Source organism: Nestor notabilis, unplaced genomic scaffold (genome assembly GCF_000696875.1).
Source record: "Nestor notabilis isolate BGI_N333 unplaced genomic scaffold, ASM69687v1 scaffold1813, whole genome shotgun sequence".
In the NCBI taxonomy this organism is placed as follows: domain Eukaryota; kingdom Metazoa; phylum Chordata; class Aves; order Psittaciformes; family Psittacidae; genus Nestor; species Nestor notabilis.
In genome coordinates, this window is record NW_009921292.1 from 17,209 (window position 1) to 38,160 (window position 20,952).

The 20,952-nt window shown below is 35.8% G+C and overlaps 1 protein-coding gene across 1 annotated transcript in view; it reads right to left on the bottom strand.

The window, feature by feature from the left end:
* Positions 1–13,035: 13,035 nt before the first annotated feature.
* CCDC172 (coiled-coil domain containing 172) overlaps positions 13,036–20,952 on the bottom strand; it is a 21,372-nt gene continuing 13,455 nt past the window's right edge. Inside the window, exons 7-8 of the mRNA XM_010011075.1 lie at positions 13,913–14,000; positions 13,036–13,068 (exon numbers count right to left, since the gene is read on the bottom strand). Of these exons, the coding sequence (XP_010009377.1) occupies positions 13,036–13,068; positions 13,913–14,000 (121 nt within the window). The remainder of the gene's footprint in view (positions 13,069–13,912; positions 14,001–20,952) is intronic.

The window sequence follows — 20,952 nt, forward strand, 5'->3', positions numbered from 1 at the left end:
CTCACTACGTATGGGGGTGAGACTCAACATGCACCACCCTTTACATTGCAGTCAGCTGGGAAGAGAGCTCTATGGTGCCCCCCAGTCTTTAAACCAAGAGAAAAGAAACAGCTTTTCTTGCATTCCTGAGCAGCACCACTAGTTCATTACTGCCTTAAAATAGTATAGACTCTAAACAATGCATTAATTATTAGCTTGCCTCATCAGTTAATCCCATTATACTGATTGTGCAGGCATTTTATCAGCACAATTGAAAGTAAATTACTAGGAACATCACTATTCTGGTTGTATTTTTGATTGTATAGTAGATCACTTGAAAATGCTCTTGCTTTGGTGTAGTGCGAACTTACCCGCCTAATTTTTTGTGTTCAGATAAAGGGAATTTGATGGTTCAATATGATGCTTTTGTCCAATGTTTTAGGGAAGAATAAATTAAGCATATAAAATGGTAGCACTAGGAATACACTATACTTTTATTGTCAATTTGCATTACTGATGTTCCTACAAAGCATTGCTTGAAACAGGAGTCCAAAATGCCAGGCCTCACACAAGTACCACGTCAAGAGACTTGCAGATAATCTCCCTAAATTAGAACAAGAGTGACTAAGTCAGCAGTTCTCATCTCCGGAGTTTGCATTAACTCAAATCTCCACACTTGAGACACCTTGGCACTCCATGGGAATCAGAGTCTGTGAGACCTTGGGGCTACCATGGGGTTATCATTTTATTACTACTGGCATTTTCAGATCAATTCACTAGCTGCTTAAAGGGAAAATACTTTAAAATGTCACCTTACAAGTAATTTGCATGTAGTTTTTATTATCAGCTATTAATTTCTAAACAGTATCTAAGGGCTTGGAGTACTGAAACACTTAATGAGGGTTTAGAAATGATAACAAAATATAATAGGCATGTATTAATCAGAGCAAGACACTCTTGTGAATTAAACTTGATGGTTGGGTCTTGAAATGTGCTTGGACTTTCCTGTGAAGCTAATAAGTATGATTACAGTTGTAGAAACACCTCCACAGAGCAAGACTTTTACTACTCAGAACAGGATCAACAACCACCTGTACATATTTTGTACAGAAGAATAAAGCTCAGATGTTCATACAGAGGGTCATGAAATTCTGGGCAATTCTGCATGCACAATTTAGCTCCATTTTACAGTGTCATTTCCATCATCCAGTTACTTGCATTACAGTGGTACCTAGAGGCTAGTGTTACACAGACCTGAAAAGTAAATATCTTGATGCTGATGCAGCTAACAGCTGAGATAAACAGGAGGGATGGATGAAGCAGAGACTGACATTGATGAACCAAGCAAAGTATGAGATGGTTGACAGCAGTCATTCCTGCCTACCCCTTAAGCTGCCAGCAGTTAATGGGATTCTCTAGGTGAAACTGTGCTCCAGTGTCTCCTAGAAGGATTTAAAGTAAAAACTGGTCTGGTATTTTTGTCTCTTCATATTTGCTGTTTCATGACATTTCATCTGTGAAATTTATTCTGGTTTATACCTGTGTTCTCATATATGAAAAGTTAGAGCTGCTTGATTTTTTTGAGAATTGGAATTAAGCCTTAAATTAAATAAGCTAAACTTTCCTGCTCAGCCTGACTGCATTTTAAATCTTTCCTTGCAGAAATCTAATAAGAAACTCTGTTAACTTCCTGAAAAAATAAAGAAAGAAAAAATCCTGGAAAACTACCTTTCTCATAGTGAAACTCTTCCTGTTTGAAAACAGAACAGTGCTGTTCAATGGAGTTCACATTCTACTGAAGCACCATATTTAAAATGGCAAGTGGCTAGCAGTATTTGCCTCCAACCCTATATCCACAAATGGCTGTTGCATGTTGTTATTAGAGTTTAGAATATAATCATGGATCAGCACATTTGAGATCTTTGGAGTGTCATATATGTGTGTATCCATACAGGTAGCATATACCAGTATCTTCTGTCAGGTAGAAAATTACAATTTATGGTGTTTGAATCCTTAAAGGGTGTGAAAAGGTCTATCTGTGTGTGTTTGGAATAAATCAGCCCAGAGTAATATGATCTTCAAATATGTCTGATTTCTTATATCATATTTGCTTGAGTGTTTTCTGAGAAGCATTAGCATGAACCATTTGGTCTAAACAATTACATTGAAGACAGAGTTGGAGTCAACTGTGTTAAAAGGATTTTCACGAACCTATTGGTGGAGGTAGTTTCCTTGGAAACTTGAGAAGGATCCTTCTTACTGCAGTATTTTTTTATTTATTATTATTATTTATTTCTGTTATTTTGTTTGATAAAATTAATAAGAATTCATACTGATAGGATGAGTGTTTCTCTTAGCTGGTTCTGGTATAGTTACGGACAGGAGCCAGAGTTATGGTTTACAATGCAGAGTGACAGAGAGATGGGTAACAGCTGATACTCATAAATATCCTCCAGTGAGAGCCTGCAGGGGGGGTTTCATTGGTGATTTTCCTTTAGAGCTGGTTAAGGGAAGTGAACTAACATAGCTTTTTCTCTACTTAGTTTCACATCTTTGTTATGTTCTTTGAGCTGCCCGGTCACTGCTGGGCCAACACCACCAGCCTTGATTTGTCTGTTCACCTCCCCTGTGGTGCACATCCTCCTACTAAGCCACTCCTAGTCCTAGGACTTGAGCTCAGGTCTGCTCTTATGACCTCTCACCTTCCTACACACCATGTGCAAAACAATCCTCTGCTTCAGTTCATATGTAAGTATCATAATGATGCACTTATCTCTTCTCAGGGTAACTGTAGCCTTGCTACAGGAGCCTCATCACACAGCTGTGCTTCCTGCTTGTGACTGAAATGCTCTTCTGTGATGCTATGTAATTTGTCTGTGCTGTAAGGCATCAGTTCACTTTCAGGTGTCATAAATAAATAGGAATGCTCTAATTCTATAGGTGATAATTTTTGTGTGAAGGTTATATGTGCCTACCTATATGAAACTTGCATTGAGTTGTAATGATGTGTTCTATCTGCCCTCATGCATGTGGGCTGGCATCCAGAGACCTTCATGTCTCCAAATCTCTAATAGGAAATGCTGCGATGGGGTGTTGCAATTGAGTCACCAGCAGAGAGGTAAATTTGAGCCGTCTTGGTGATCCTACAGGTTTCCAAAAGCCCGTGTGTTCTGAACTTGATGGTGATGCTCTCTAGTGGACAAGTTTGAAAAAGCTCTTAGCATGAGCATCTGAAAGATGCCTAGAAAAGCTCTGGTGCTGAGGACACAGGTGGGTAAGGCAAACAAGCAGAAAAAGAAGAGATTTCTAAAATAAGTGAGACAATTAACAAAATTGAAATGAAAAAATATCTTTGAAGGACCAAAAAAAGGATTAAAGAACTGGAAAAAGGAATAGAGCCCACTTATGTTTTGGTTTTGTGTATTTAACTTGTATCTTAATGCCTTCTCAATACTTACATCATATGTGTTTGGTTATAGATACATAAGCATGAATATGGCAGAAGGTTGAGATGTATTTCTTTTTTGGGATTTAATTTCTGAACAGTCACTCCACTTTTCATTATTTACTACTATACTCGGCTACTCCAAGCTAAAGTATGTATGGTTAGAGGAAAAAGCACTGCAGATTTCTTAATGAGTATTACAAATATTACTGTTATTCCTAGCCTGTTTTCTCATGAGGAGCAAGTTCATACTACCATCTAGTGCAATTCATGTTTCAATGCAACAGCATTATATAGTATGGTATCTCCATTATTAATGAATTCTGCTGAATAATTAATCTAGCTGATGTACTTATTGACTATAGTAATAACTCTATTAATGGAAGAAACAGAACATGATTATTCTACCTCTAAGCCCTCTGTAAGTCATATACTGACTTCAATGCTTTATGTGCATATTTTCTCACAAGTATATAGTAATTTTAAGGTAGTAATCATTCCCCTAGCACAGTAATACACACCCACACTCCTGCTGAACAGTGTGGAGTTTATATGAATAGTTTATATGAACACCCTGTCAATATTTCAAGTGTGATTTGGAAAAGAAGAGTAGATTGTCATAGTCTCGTGTGCTGTGGTATGTAAAGCACAATAAATATCTAAATTTGTAAGTATCGGCATTCTGATCTTAACAAACAATGGTATGGATTAAATGGCTCATGTTGCTAATTCCTAGTGTGTAGTTATTTTTTTTATGCCATTCTACTTCTCTCATGAAACAATCCTTTTTTTAAAGGTATGTCCAATAGATGTCCTCAGTGATATAGAGACAAATTTAAACTCCTAAAGGCCAAATACAATGTTGGTCCTTAGTACAAGTATGTAATAATGAATATATGTAAAAACATTGCCTATTTACAAAGGCCTTAGGTGGTTTATTTATATTAGAATCTTCATTTTGTCTCTATTAATGAATTATTTCAGAATCATGAGTGGATGTTATCAAGTTTTTTTAAAGAAGTTAGCCAAGTTGATGCTTTCTACTAGTATTTTAATTCCTCATCCCTATTTTAATTCTCTGCCAGTAAGGAAAAGATATATAGCTAACTTAGTGTGCAGCAGAACTTTCTCTAATACTAGCTGTATTTGTCCTTGCTCAAAAATAAAGATTATATACTTAAGTCGTATAAAGAAATCATAACGATACATTAATAGTAGTTCCGTTTATGGGCTAGCTAAACTCTGAAAGAACTAAATACATTTTAGTTCAATAAGCAAGTATTTATTTTCCAGGCTTCTTTTTTTCTCTCTATCCCCTTCGTTTGAAAGAATCAGATCTAAAGAGACTGGAAGGATCAGACTCCCTATAAACACATAAATAACTTAGAAGTTCTGCTGATTTGGAATTCCAATGTGATTTGGGCAAAGGGAGCTTACCTACACAAAAAGCTAAGTGTTTGGAGCTTAGGGCACAGACTCAGAAGGTCGAGTTTGTGGTTGATGAATAATTCCTTGGAATTTAATGAGACTGGAAAGTGTTGAAATATGATCAGAATGCAAATGAATTTATTTAGTAATGGTAAGCGTAGCATTGTATATAACTATAAGCTATTTGTACTTTTTCTGATAGAGTAAACTCTAAGAGAATCATCAATTATGGTGTTACAGCTTGTGCATCATACCAGCAATGGCTCTTTCTATAACGTAGATCACTGGTTTAACTTCTGCTTTCAGGATTCCATGGCAGGAAGATGTGGCTATAGATTTACCTTAGGAGCTTTAGAGGATTGAAAGATTGTGACTGATGGTCTTACAACTCCAGCTGAATTTTCTTTACTATATTGGGCAGTGCTCCCAAATACACATTTCAAATGGACCCCTCAGGTAGATCAATATTACAGCTATTTAGAATGATGCAGAAAGGAAAAAGATTTTCCATATATTGTTTCTGTTCTGCTAATTAACTCATTCCACTGAATTCATTAATAAGTAAGGAAGAAGTTAGGTGCCAGGGATAAGGTTTTCTGAAATGATCAAGTCTGGATCATTAACACCTGAAAGTCCCTAAAGAAAAGAGGTACTTCACATACACTAACCAGTTTAAGTGAATTTTGGAGTGCTGGGGAAATTGCAGAAGCAGGGAAGCTGTGACTAGCTTATGAGTATTCGAAAAGGACTTGTGGCTACATGGTCTGTAAACCTGACATGAGCTCCAGGTGAAAGGGCAAAGGGTTTCAGTGATAAGGAATTAAATAATAGGATACAATTAATGCTAGTCAGAATGATTTAATAGAAAACAGGCCTGATCTAACTCTTTGAGAGTTTGAAGATGTAACCATGCTAGATATCACTGGTGATTTCAATAAACAATGCCAGTGAGGAGTAATGATACAGTGAGGCTGTTTACAATTGTGTTTTCTGAAGAGAAGTGCTCAAACCAAAGTGATGCTGCAGGTTTATGCATAACCTGGATTTAAAAGCAAAACTGCAATTGACAAAATATGCAGATGACACAGAGGCTGATAGCGTGATGGATGGTGATGGCGCTGATGTTGCACAGACTAACGCTGGTAGTTTGGTAAGCAGAACGAACCCATCCAATTAGCTACTGTTTTAATATATTCACATGCAGAGCTCTATGTCTGAAAAAATGCAGTTTATAAGGAGGGGTGGACAGTATCCTTCAAAACAGCAACTTTGAAAAGTCCTTATAAATCATCTTGAGCAACTGAGTCAACACAAACTTCTAATGTGATGTGTGCGGTGAAAAGGATTAACAAGAATTTGTAAATCTGTTCAGGAAGGCAGTGTGTAGGAGTAGGAAGGCAATTTTGTTTGTATAATCACTGATGAAGCCAGTACTAGAATATTGCTTATAAGTCAGGTGTCAGTGTTTCTAACAGTGGAAGTAACAGACAAAGTATAAGAAGAAAGCCAGAAAGATTATCTGAGCACTGGAAAAACGCTTTACTGTGAAAGACAGAAAGAATGCAATTTGTTAAGCTTGTCAAAGTAGATTCTGAAAGGTAACTTGATTGTAGCACAAAAATACTAAGACAGGGAGAATATACCATGTATTAAAAGGCTTTTTAATCTCAGAGAAGAAAGCATAAGAAAAAACAAGGATCAGAAACTACAGCCAACACATTGAAGCTATCAATTAGACAAAGATTAGCGTGCCAATTAGCAGAACAGGTCTGATGCACCTCCCCTCTTGGAATCTTCAAACTGAAGCTCCTTGGAACTGTGTTCCTTTCCAAAAGATGGAGTTTTGCCTGGCTAGATTATTGGTCTCAGCCTTACAGTATGATGCCTCTTCCTTGTACTTAATGTAGGTTAGTACATCCCCACATTGCATGATATTTATGCTATTTTTGCATAAAAATAGCATGTCCTCAGACAAAGCCAGTAGAAGCATTTTAATATTAATGTGTCAGACATGATTATGTATAGAATAGAGGAAAAAATAAGCATATAGCAGTAGTGACAAGTGTTTTCAGATTATGGTTATGAAATGAAAATTGTCATACAAGAGGCAACATATTTTATTAATATGAAAAAGCCACTAGATGGCACTGAAACATCCCTTTACAGATCCTCTCACTTTGACTGATAGCCTGATTATCCAAATTTTTTAATCAAGGCTAAAAGGAATTTATGAACCATAATATGAAAAATCCAAGGGACATAAAATTCTGATATTAGACAGGATCAATTTTCTTTCTTTCTGTTTATTGTACACAATATACTGTTCACTGCTTAGTTTATGATTATCTGAATTATCTTTATGCACTTAAATGTTTTGAGATGTTGTTTAAGGGAACTTAATCAGTACCAAATTATATCAAATGCTCCTTAGAGTATGGAACTGAACACCATTCTAATCCATAGTTTGATTGCTGGCTGGGCCTTGTTGTCTTCTTGCTAGAGTAAATTTAGTTAAATAAATTACAGCAATTCTCTATTTAAAGTGAAATAAAGGCTATGGGCTCCTCTCTCACTAGGATATGGCATCAAGACTTCTTGGAAGTTTATTAGTACATAGCAACAGGAATTATTGTTTCAATAAAACCCAAGAAACATGCTGTGTATTTATAAAGACTCTTTCCTGGCATTTCATCTATTTAATACATTATTTACATGTAAAATTGATCACTTTAAAGCTGTTTCTTCCAAGCAAGTGGATGCTGTCTTTAAATACTCAAGACATTAAGTGGGAAGAAAGAAATCAGATCCAATTTCACATTTCCAAAGGCATTTTTAAGGTCCTCAGCTATTCAGGCTGACAGAGTTGTGCTGATGGGAGCAAGCACAGGAGTGAATCTTATAATATCTGAGAATTCCTGTAGAGGTCTGCTAGAAGAAATGCAAAAGGTATATAGTTTAGTGGAACACATCTAGTGTTTTAAAATTGAAAGTGATGTAGTAGTATGCTTTCTGATAAAATTTCGTTTAAAAAAAAGAAATACAACCTTTCTGCTGATGACACTCATGTTGATAACTCATTTAAACCCTACGTGTATCAGCAGGGTGACTGGAGGTGACTGAGATAGTGTGGATGGGCCTTAACTTTGGCCCTTCAGAGAATCAAAGCTAGCATTTCCCCTGCATGGGGCTCGAAGCCTGCAAGTGCTTTTTAGTTTGGGCTTTAGGAGGTTTACCAGAGCCAGGTGAGAACTGTCCTATTCCAAAAGAAGGTATTACTAAATATAAATGGTTTTCAGCCCAGAGTATAGATGCTTTGCTACACAAAGGGCTGTTAACAGCATTGTGATATCTAGAATATACAAAAAGTATCTAGAAACTTGACAAATTCAGCCCAAAATTTCACCAGATGAACAACAAAATAATTACAAAAGTCATTTGGATAAGGGGCTGACAGATCCTAGCAGACACAGTGAGAAGGATGGGAATTTGGAAGGCTGGGCTACCACTAGAATATATAAGCACTGCATGTCAGCTGCAATCGGTGAAAGAAGCAGAGCTGCTACTTAAACACTCTATTGATAAGCAAGGAATAGGTCATTAGACTTTGAATCTGATCCTTTACCCAGTTAACATGCTGTAGTATTACATTTAATTTCAGAGCTGAGTACTCTAACTATTTTGCTAGTCCTCTTTGCCGGGTGTATTTCCACTTTCATCCCTGGAATTGGGTGTGCAGCAAATCTAACAAACCTGTTATCTCTTTCATGGAAATCACCTGGAGCTGTTTTCTCTTACTATAAGCTCCCTATTTATTACTTCATCTCAGTCAGTGGTAAAATCCTTTCTTGTGTGGCAAATTGCTATCAAACTGAAGATGACTGTGGTAAGCCAGTTGGCTCACTCTACACGTGAGTTAGTGTACAGAGTTAGTATGAGTTTAAACCTGGACAAGCATGGCAATTTAGAGAGATACCCATTGTTTCATACAAATTCACTCTGACTGGATGCTATGGTATTGGTTAATGCAGAAAGCACTCAAACAGGTAAGTGCACATCTAGAGCTCTTCAAAATACTAATGTATTTAATTCCTATTATATAATAAGATATAACACTCTAAATTTGATTGAATGTGCAGCATTGAATCTACAGATTGAATCTGTAATGGATGGCAAATCCTTTTCCTATCAAAGGACAAGGATCTGCTACAGATAGGTATAGCATACTTAACCACGGAGACAGTGCTGGAACATGTATTCTCTGTCTAGTCTTCCTTTGTTATCATTCTTGCAGGACCTGCACTCTTATGTTCCCCACTACACTTTTGTGGCAGGCAGGGGTTGGCCTTTCAAGTATGTTTCTTACCCATTTCTGATCTATGCATGTAATTCAGTTACAGGTTTTAAAAACAAATGTTCCTCTCCCTTGATGTCTAATTTTTTTTAGATGAGTCAACTGCCAAACTGTCAAGCTCAATGTAGGCAACCAGCCTGTAGCTGGAGACTGTCAGCTGCCTCTGTGTCTGAGAACCCCATAAACTAGATCAGCTGAAAAAAGATATGTGACCTCAGTTGATATTTTTGCCCCCTGTGTCACACACACCATTTTTTCCTCACTGAGTCTGTCTGTCATTCAGTTTCAGGTACTGTTTTTTTTCTAGTGCTTACTTTTTTAGTGACTTCTTATTTTTTGGTGCTGTTCTTCCTTTTATAACATTATTTTTTTTTCTAGTGCTTACTTTTTTGGTGACTTCTTAGTTTTTGGTGCTGTTCTTCCTTTTATAACATTAATTTGGCACTATCACCAATTCAATCATATTTATGTCAACCAATTAGAGATCATTTGTGTGGGTACTGCTGCATTAGCTAACTGTAATTTTAGTCTGTGGTCAGATATTGTGGTTTTCTTGGTACTCTTTGAATAGGCTGTTAATAATAATAAATAAAATAACATGAAAATGTGGTAGCTTAAATCCTTTTTATAAGAAACAAAATACTTGCATTTGTTTTTTGTTTTTCCTCCTAGTTGTAGTTGTTCCTTGCTTCAAGAATAGGTACATATCTGGGTGAGTAAGATTAGGTCATGCTTAGTTACACAGTTAAGCTGTATCTTCACTGTGGGTTGAGTTCTGTCTCTTGGCTTGTTGGGTATGGAGGTTCTTGGGTCTTCTGCAAGGCCTCTGACTGTGACTTTGGCATAGTTTACCTCCCAGTTTCTTTGGCTCCTGACCTTGACTTGACCTGCTGTACCTCCAAAGTCATTAAGGCTGATTTCTAACCCCATAATCTTGTAGATTAAGGGTTCAATAGACAAGGTGAAATTTACTCATCCTGGCTGGTAACCTCTTTCTGAAAGTCCAGTGATTTTTCTCAAGCCTTCTCATGTCCATGGCATGGCTTAATTATTTTGCTGTTGGGTTTTTTGAAATGGATCTTGGATTTTCCTTTGCAGTAATCTGTTTGCATTAGGCTGCTACTGGGAAGTGCCTTTGACAACGCGTGGCTGGGAGCTGTGATTTGGTGATTAAAAACCCAGTAATCCGCCTACTCGGTTGTGTCTTAGGTGTGTGGTCAGAGTAGAGGAGAAGCACTGGGGTGTTGGTGTGTAAGCCCGAGATAAAACCACAATTCATCAAGTCTTTTGTGAAGGATGTAGGACTTGGTGCTTCTCAAATCTCAATCCTTACCAGGTAAATTTAGTATTTATCTTTCTCCCTTCAAAAACGAGAGAGTTCTTATCTGTTGATTCTAAAAAGCAACTCTTCCCAAGTCCAATACAGAAGCATGGCTCGTTTTCACCATGTCTATTTTTTCTCTCTAGAACAGTAACTTTTTTCTTGTGCTGTCTTCCTCTTTCTCACTAACTGCTTCAAAAATCTAGGTAAGTGCAATGAGCAATAGCATCTGTCATGGTTCAACCCCAGTGGGCAACTAAGCACCATGCAGCCACTTATATGGAATACCCCTTTGGCTAGTTTAGGTCAAGTGTCTTGTCTCTGCTCCCTCCTGGCTTTTTTAGTCATAGACAGGGAAAACTACTTCCTCTAGCCTCAGAGGTTATGTTACACTTTCATATACAAGATATATAACATATAATCTATCCTTTAAAAAAATATCTTATTACATCCTCTGTGAAATTATTAATAATAACTCTGTGCATTTTCAGGGCAGTTTGACAATGTTCTGTTCTTTAACATATTTATTAAACATGACAAAAGGTTTGGTTCTTTTACACTCATTATTTAAAAGATTACTCATCCCTGCTTTGAGAATTTTAAAGAAAATCCACAAACCACAAACTTCTGCTTAATTTTTAGTTGGAGTCCTCTAAACAGAAATACTGTGTTTGTTCCAAATTACATTGTTCATAAGACAGTGGTGACAACCATACTAATTTCTCCAAGTTTAAAAGTACATTTACATTCAGCTGGCAACAGTTGATTTAGTCTGGCGTTATATTTTTTTCAGAGCTGTTGAGGGATTTGTTTAGCCCAATAGGGTTTGTACTGATTTCTGTTTCACTTTTGAGATCTTTATTCTAGTTTTGTTGTTATATTGATTCAGAGAGGTTTAACCATTTGAGTTATTACAAAATTTGCTATATTTATGCTGTAAACCTACTACAATAATCAAGAACTTAGACCTTCACAGCTATTAAAAACAAAATGCCCCCCTAACAAACAACTTCCTCCCAAAAAATGAAATTGCAATTGGTTTCCAGAAATTTGAAGTATCTCTGAGAAGAGCTTACCATATTTCTTTTCCCCAGATGCTTTTTCAGATAACTCAGGGACATTAATTTATATTATTAATTGATAGTTATTGGATGTTGTCCTGGTTTCAGTGAGATAGGGTGGATTTTCTTCCTAGTAGCTGGTGCAGCACTGTGTTTTGGCTTCAGTCTGAGAACAATGCTGACAACACATTGATGTTTTAGTTGTTACTCAGTAGCGCTTACCCTGATCAAGGACTTTTCAGTCTCTCATGCTCTGCCAGTGAGGAGGGGCATAGGAAGCTGGGAGGGAGCAGAGACAGGACACCTGACCCAAACTGGCCAAAGGTGTACTCCATATGAGTAGCTGTGTGGTACTTCCCAGCTGGGGTTAAACCACGACAGATGCTAATGCTCATTTCACTTACCTAAAATATTTATGTAGAACGCTGGTATAAGCCCATGAGTTGTTTCATGTCATATCTGAGTATTTAATCTATGTGGATGCAACAACTATATAAATATGAGACCATTCCAAAAGAGATGGAAAGATTCTTGTAAATAAAAGCAACTATAACAAGCTCCCTTAAATAAATCAAATGATCAGGATAAACTCAGTCATTTTTGCAAATCCCCAATTCATATCTATTTGCAGCAATTAAACCTAGAAACAGCACTGCTTTAGCTGTCTGTACACACTGTGATATGCAACTCTATAATTTTGCAATATGTCCTGGATGTGATCAAAACACACAAGCAGCAGTTGCCTACCTTTAAAAGAGTCAGATGGTTCCATAGAAGTCAGATGGACAAAGTTGCTTAAAATTAAGCACATCTTAAGAGGATCCCTCTTAGGGAAGAGAAAAAAAAAAACCCTTATGGGGATGTCAGTTCCAACAGCACTGGTTATTAAGAACGGTAATTCCAATCTCTTGGAATTATCCTGGCTAACCCAGTGGATCAGAATACTATTTGATACCACTGCTGTAGAGCAAACCTTGCCAGACTTCAAACAGCAGCTTGTGTCCCAAGAGGAAAAATCTTTCCCCATCGCAGGAAGAATTTGGTCAGCTTCCAAAAGTGGTTTATTCCTCCCTTCTTAATAAAATGTCTTGGGCAGATTTATGTGTGACAGACACCTTCTGTAGCTTGGAGAGCTCCAGGTGTAGAAGAAGTGATGAGCAATTATGCATTCCACCCCCCAGTTGGGAAGCAGATCAAAAAGTATTTGCACGCAGTTGGATGCAATGTCTCATTGCGGTCTGAGGCTGAGCAGAGTGAGTGAAGGTTTTCACATGGTCCTCCAGCACTTATAAATGCATACAATTTTATTTTAATGAAAAGTAAAGGCAGGATACAAAGTGTGGTTTAATCAAACAAATAGAAACAAACCTAGCAGAGCCTGAGCAAACTGGTTTCAAAATACCTAAAGACTACCTTCCATGACACTCCATACCATAGGCCACATTATTGTTCACTGGTCTGAAGACTTTTTTTGTGATAGATTCTGGAAAAGAGAAAGAATTGTATTATAGAAAATGAACTCTAATGAGTTCAGTGTGTTCTTTACAGAGACATTTTTAAACATTGAGCTGTTTGGGGGGTTTTGTTCCTGAAGTTTCACAAGCATAATAAAGTTAAGGGATAAACTACAAGTAAGTTACATTCCTCCAACAGGAACTTGAAGCTGATCATAATAGTGAGTAATACAAATTTCCCCTGACTGTCATTCTGTGGCAGCTGTGTCTTCATACAACAAAATCAGGGGTTCTGAAATGAACCTTTAAAAGACTTTTACTTCAAAAAAATGACTTAAAAATACTTTTTTTTCATTGTATTTTTACACAGACTGACAATTGAGAAATTTGAAGTTAGAATTGCCCTTTAGAGAAAAAAGCACACTTTAATGAGTTTATATAAAGAATTTGTGAGTGGACAATATAACATATTGCATAAAAGGATGCTATTATCATCCTATTTCTCCATATTCCCATCTTCCATTTAATTGACAGCTGGAGATATAGATTAATTTAGCTCCTAAATGCATCATATTTTTCAGCTTTTAAGAAAGTAATGAGTAATACTAGTCCCCTAGATAGGTCTTGCTTGTGCTAAAAATGTATCTTTAAAATCTTTTCTGTGCTTCCCTTTGCTGTGAGAAATGATAGTCCTGGACATTTGGAAATAATAGGCCAAACCAAGGGAAAATTGGAGTGCACCTGCAATGCAAGGATGTTTGGTTATATACATAGCATAAAAACCTGCTTATCGAAACCCACTGCTAATCATCTTAAATTACACCTTAAACTAAACTGATCAAACACTTTAAATGCATAATGAAACTGGCATACCATTTGAAGAATTTCAATTTCTGTTCGAAGAGTGTCACAGATACTTTCCCAATCGTCATCTTTGTAATTTTCCAATTCTTTCTTAAGCCTGTGTCCAAAACCAAACAAATTTTCAGATCGGAGAATTGTTGCTTGGGTACCTATTTTTTCACCTTCAGTTCCAGGTATCAGTTTGACTTATGTGAGAAAACCCTCACTGATGTGTTTGATGATCAGGATTTAAGTTTGCTGCTTTTGTAATCGGGAGTCCAAGATGCTGCTCTCCTGCAATATTGCTGGATTTCATTCAGCCCTGGCAGTTGTGATGGCAATGTGAGAAACTTCAGAAAATGACACTGTGGGTTTTTACAAACTGTATCTTGACTAAGTAGTTTGTTAGACAAATTTCTGGACTGTGTTGTTTTTATAAACCATGAAAGACCTATGGCCTCATTAGTCATAATTTTCCTTATTTAAACATGTGAATTTGGATGTTGATACTTAGGAAGTACCGTATGTTACTGTTCTTACTTTTGCTGAATACCTACTTGTAGCCAGAATGTTGATGGGTCCTCTGCCTGACCCTGTGCAGCCACTCATGTGCGATAATTGCTCCACACCCCTCCCAAGTCTCCTTTGCTGCTGTTGCTGCAGTTCTCTCCCCACTGCTCCTACTACTCAGCACTTACCGACTGTTTCCCAATAGTCTCAGCCAGGAATTCTCCAACTTTTCTACAAAGGGGTCTAATTTCAGTACAGCTATTTTCTTGTATTCAAAAGAGAATTTAGTCCTGCTAAAAGGAGACACCTAAACTTTGCACATCAGTGACTGCAGTGGTTTAAATTAATACTCAGTAGGCCAAGAGAAATCTATGCCAGAGCTTTTAGTAGTCTGATGAATACAAGGTGATGAGATTATACTGAGTCTTTCCATGGCTGTCATAAGAAAAGCATAATGAGAAAGCTGAAGTTGCTTACCCTTAATACAGTTTCAATAAACAATGTGAGTAATCTGGGACATGTAGAGAGAATGAAAAAAAAAAGAGGAAAAGTATATATTCTGCTTCTCATTAAATAGCTAAACTGATGCATCAAAGCAGGACCATGTTTCTTCTGAAGTTTGAAGAGGAAGTAGCAACCACTTTTAATATATACTACAATAGGGAATAAATTATTTAACCCTGTTATATAGATGGTGCACCTCTTTTGCCATCATACCGCAGAGTTTGTTTTCTACATAAGAAAACGGATTTATTAAAAGCAAAAGGTATAACTTCATTTGAAAGGAATAACTTAGTCACCATGTGGCATTAGAATGGACTGCAAGCAATTTTGCTGTTCCTGAGGAAAATGTGCAAATATCTTACTGTCAATATGGGAACAATATGAGCAACGTGTATTTGTATTACAAAAGAGTAAATGCCTCTTCTTTCAGAAATACTTCTCCTGCATTTGGAATATATACAAGTATTTGAACAAAATTAAGCTTTGCACTGCACTTTAAGAAATAAAGTATTCGCTGTACTGTAGTACTGCTAGTTTACAGATCATTTTCATTGAAAGAAGTTCATTTCAAGGTCTAAGATCAGCTTTTGATCTTGATTAAATCAGCTTAACTTCATTGCCTTGCCTCCTAATTTTTTTTCCCTGTGTTCTCTGTTAGCATGATATTGGAAGCCTAATTTGTTGAAGGTAAACAAAAGCCCTTCTTTGTCTAATTTACTTTTAGGAATAGACATAGCCTGTTAATCTCAGAAAATGCTCTCTCATTGTCTCCCACACTGTAAAATTGATGCATAGTCTGTTTGCTAGTTGTCAGCTAAGAATGATACCAGTCCATGTTAGGTGTACATTAAGGCTAGAACAACCAGAAGATAAGCAGTAGGAGTTGCTTATCTGCGTCTTGGGATTTAGAATTAATTACTATTGATGACGTGCTTTGAAATGGGAACATTTTTTGTATGCATTTAAAAATTTTAAATAAAATCTTTAATAAAGCTTCCAGATATGGAGACAGCACAACTCCTTACATAGCAAGGGGTAGTGGTGATAAAAGGCATTCATTCAAATGTGGTGTTTAATTTTTACATTAATCAATTGATTCTGCTTTCAGGTCTTCCTTTTTTCTTATTTAGAAGCTAGATAATTACAGTATGTGCCAGGAATATTATATTCACAAAAGAAGGGCTGTCTGTTAGGTTACAGTCTACACAATTAATGCATTGGAGACGCCTAGGTTACTGAATAAATGATGAAGTTATATTGAATGATGAAGTTTTACCAGAAGGAATGTGAGACAATGGAACTATTAAAAAAAAATAAAAAATAAAAAAGCTTAACCTGGGAGCAGATGTAGTTTTTTTATTTTACATTTAAGATAAGCAAGATATTTATATTCATCTTTCCACTATCGTATTGCATGTGCAAATTCCTGATCCTATACTGTTTAGATGGAGAGCAGGCTTTCTGTCATCTTTGGAAATAGAAAGAGATGTACCATTTACCATAGCAAAGATTAATATGACAATTATACTGTCCTTATGACTGATAAAAAGCAAGTATCTTAAAAAAAATTATCCGAAAAATCACATTATCATTTAGCCCTCCTCATCCTTTGTTATATTTTTAGCATTTTGGTCTCCTTGATGACAATAAAATATGTCTTCTAAAAAGTCATTGCACTGGATTAGCAGTGTATTGGTAAATTACACCCTCACAGGTAATGGGCTTTAATGAACAACTGGAGCTGAAATGCCATGTTTGTGAAAGGAGTTTTGACTATTCCTCTGAAAAACGTTCAAGAAAAATAGCAATAGCCAAATCTAGCCTTAAATCTACTTGCCAGGACAACAGCATCAGCATTTTTTTTGATGCTAGCTTGCCCTAGACTGAGCTCTGCTCTCAGTGGTCCATTTTCCATAACTCTCGAATGCCAGAAGTGACAAAGAGATGAAGAAGGAGGAGATCCCTGAAGGTGATCGATTTTGCAGCTTTGAAATGAGCACAGCTATTACGTGTCATTGGCATTTGTAGTTGATAAGCACTCTTCTTGAATTTCAGCTGTATATGCACAAGGCAAATAGGGAAAATAATTGTGAGATCAATACATGCTGGTATTATGAATTGAACTGTGATGAAAATAATGTTATTGTCAAACAGGTTTATCTGAAAATCATGCACAGATTGAAATTACTGGATCGAGGCTTCAGTAGCCAAAACTTGCATTACAGAAATAATTTTATGTAAAGAGATCTCAAAGAAGAAATAGTTTATGTAGAAGGCAGCTTGAATATGTGTTTTTAGAGCCTTTTTAATTAAGTGTCATGAAAGACCCTACCTGGATGTTGTTGGAGTTGCAGAAAAAGCAGACTGTCTCTTGGTTATGTTTTGCTGAGACAAGTAAAATGTGGGGTTTTTTTCCTGTTTTCCATTTTGTCTTTGCCTTTTTTGATCAATATTTTATTTTTTAACCATGAATAAAAGGGAAAACATTAGTGTGTATTACAAAGCAGAATTGCTTGACACTGATATACAAGGCATAGAACTCATGGTACAAAATGGAATTCCCTATGAAGTTTATATGCAACTTGAGAGTATGCATGTTGATTTTCCTGAATTTTATCATAAAAATCAGGAAAAATATCTATCAAGGTTTTAGGATTTTATTGAGACAGAAAAAGAGAAGACTTCAGCTTATTGTGTCAAGACAAAAGTAGAGCTAATGCATTGATGTCATTCAGTCTCAGTTCAGTACTGGGACTAAATTGATATACATCTTTCTATAGTAAAAGCAAGATTTTGATGGGTATTTTCAATTTGCTGACACTACTAAACAGAAAATGCTATTGATACAACTGAAGAAGTCAATAAATTTCAGGCTGTTATCAATTGATTGAAGAAGTGAGAAAATGAGATCTAAATGGAATTCAGTATCTCAAAATATAAACTCAAGCACTTGAACAATTGAGTTGAACAATTAAATTATAGAAGTATGTGCTTGATGGAGCAGAAATAGAATAAAAATTAAGAAAGTGATCTAGTAGTAATAATAAATCCTAGCAAGAAGATGAAACGTGAAAGTGAACAGGGTACCATGATACATAACTATGGAAATTAAATGTAAAGTAAAATGAATAGAAATACCTTAGAAATTAGAAATACCTTTCTTATTTTACCTTAGGTAAAATAAGAAAATTAAAGCTTTTACTGTTCTGGATCAAAAGTTAGTTGTAAAATACATAATTAACATTGATTAAATTAAAGCTTGTGCTTTGTGAATGCTATTGGGCAACTTTATAAAAGTAGTTACAGATTTTGAAAAGTGTGGTTTGTTTTTTGGTTTGGTTTTAATTTATATTCCCTAAATACATAAAACATCACAAGAATTCTTTAAGGAATATGTTATTATAGATGAATAAACACGGACAGGTTAAGCCACACTGAATTAATCTGCTCATTTAGGATGAGATTTGCTTTTTGTGAAGATAGCAAGCTGAATTTACACAGACTACTTTTCATAGGAACTGTAACAACAATGCTTGAACTTGGTCTTAAAGGTCTTTTCCAAGCTAGTTGACTCTATGGCTTTCTATGACTGTATAACAAGTTACACAGGAAAGAAAAAATGTACAAACATCAGAGACATCAAAACTGAAATGTGTTTCTAGGGGTCAATAAGATTCCTATTGAAAGGCAGGGAAAATAAATATGGGTCAATGATCCTTCTAGTTCAAATATCTTGATTTTTCTATTGTACAGGGAAAATGTTATCTGAATCTGGATGTATCAATGCAACTACTCTATTGCTGAAATTAGTATCTGTACACTGTACCACTTTGCTTCATGTCATTTTCTCAGAGCTAGAAACGATTTAGAGTTGTCCTTCTTTCTGCAATAGGAGCTCTCCATTCTCTGCTCATCTTCTAGGCTGAATGCATCTTTCTGGAACAGTGGGTGAGAGATTTATACACTGTATTCTTACACCTTCCTGTTGTTTTGTTTTGGGGTTTTTTTGTTGGAAATACCTCTTGCTTTTATCTTTTCCACAGCTATATTTCCTTTTGATGTTTATAGTTGTCTTTTGATGATGCAGAATGCTCAGGCTTCTCTTCTCCTTTGATTCCAGATACCTATTATTCAAGTCCTTAGTTGTGTACAAGTACTTAAACTTGCACTTTATATAATTATATTCCTCCTCCTTTTTTAGTGACTCCAGTTTACAAGGTCTAGAGTTTATTGTCTTAAAATACTTTCTGTTTCAAAGTCATTTTTTCAGGCAGTAGGCAAGACCACCTTTCAGTGTAATTACCTTCTTCCAGCCCCCAAATGTCTTTTTCCAGACCTATTACTGTTACTATCAGTCACTTCTTTAGCCATTGAAATATTTTAATATGTTTTCCTCAAGTTAACTGGTAGTTTCCCATACTGGATAACATCAAACACTTTACTAATGTCTACGCAGATGGCATTTGCAGTTTCATTGTCTAACCAATTGGTTGTCTTGTCAAAAAAAGTTATCATTAGTTGGATTTGATCTACTTTTTGTAAATCCATACTGCAATTTATAATGGAAACCTATTTTAACATAATTCAAACTATAATAGTTCCACAAGGCACTGCTATTAAAAAGAAAAGCTTAAAAAATCAATGAGGAGACTGTCATTAAAAAACTCATTTTGAACCACATATATTACTCCAGAGACTGATATTTCCTGATTATAAAATTTAACTTAAAATTAAATGGTGAATTTTATTATTCTACTTTTTTTTTTAATCCACCAGAACCATGTACGGCCTCAGGTAATCTACTCTTAGTATGAAACATTTGTTCAGCTCTAAAGAACGTTTCCTGTATTATTTGTATGAAAGAAACCTTTGCTTTTTCCTTTCTAATTTTGCTAATGGAGTTTCTTTTTCTGCATTATGAAGCATAGGAAGCAATGCAATATTTTTAGGAATTAGCCAAGTATACAAAGCCTTGAACTATTTACGAAGTAAGATGACTTCATGTATTTCACTCCTGCTACTGTTTTTCTAAAGTAGAATAGAAATTCATGTTTCAAAGAAGTTTTTTACCCTTAGTCTACCTTTGAAGTAGTGTGAAAACTATAAATTTTAGATAGAAACTCCCTGTTCTTAGTTTAAATAAAATTCAATTAATATTATTTCTAGGTTGCTTTACTTAAGGCAACAGGTACATTTAAAATTAAAATGTGAAAGAAGATAAATAATTAATGTAGTAAGTAATTACAATGAATCTAATAGCAAAATTACATAGCTAGGAATTTACTAGTATCACTTAGTCTCTGCTTCACTCCTGTATTGTTCCACTTAATTGATGCTACATACTACCTGTGAGGGAAATGTGACTCAAAAGAGGTGATGCCAAAGCTCTTTCCTGCTTTTTGGGATTTTTTGTATTTGAGATTGGCATTGGCAATGGAGATGATTAAAATAAGAATTTGGATTTTAATTGCAGATCTATTTTGATTAATAATAATAATAATAGCCTTTTTTTCTTAAATATTTCTCTGAATTACACACCTGTATCATAAGACTTACAATTTTCAGGGTGCCTCCTTTCAGTAAGACTGCACGGTGTCTTATCCATAACTATATCTGTGCTTAACATTCAAATTTTGGTTAGCTTTTTCCTGTACCTGATGTGATTAAAACAAGCCTGTAAGTGCAGCACCAAGAGCTGTTGGAATTACCAGTATATGCTTTTCATGACCTTTTGTAATTCTTTGATGGGTTTGGGAGGGATTTTATGAAACTGCAGACACAATATAGGGCATTTTTCTCAGATCAAAGATGAATTGCTGTAATTTGAATTAGCTGGCTACACTCTTCAGCTGAAATGCAATTTACTTTAAGATATATACTTAATTGTAATGAAGATTCTTGCAATGCCAGCTACTTTTGATATTGATTTTTAAGCTGGGCCTAGGTATGTGATACAATAACAGACTTACAGGGTGATGTGGGAGTTACATATATCAGGTTATTGATGCTGACTGTCTCACAGATTTGTTCTAAGGAAGCATTAAAAACATTGGTGT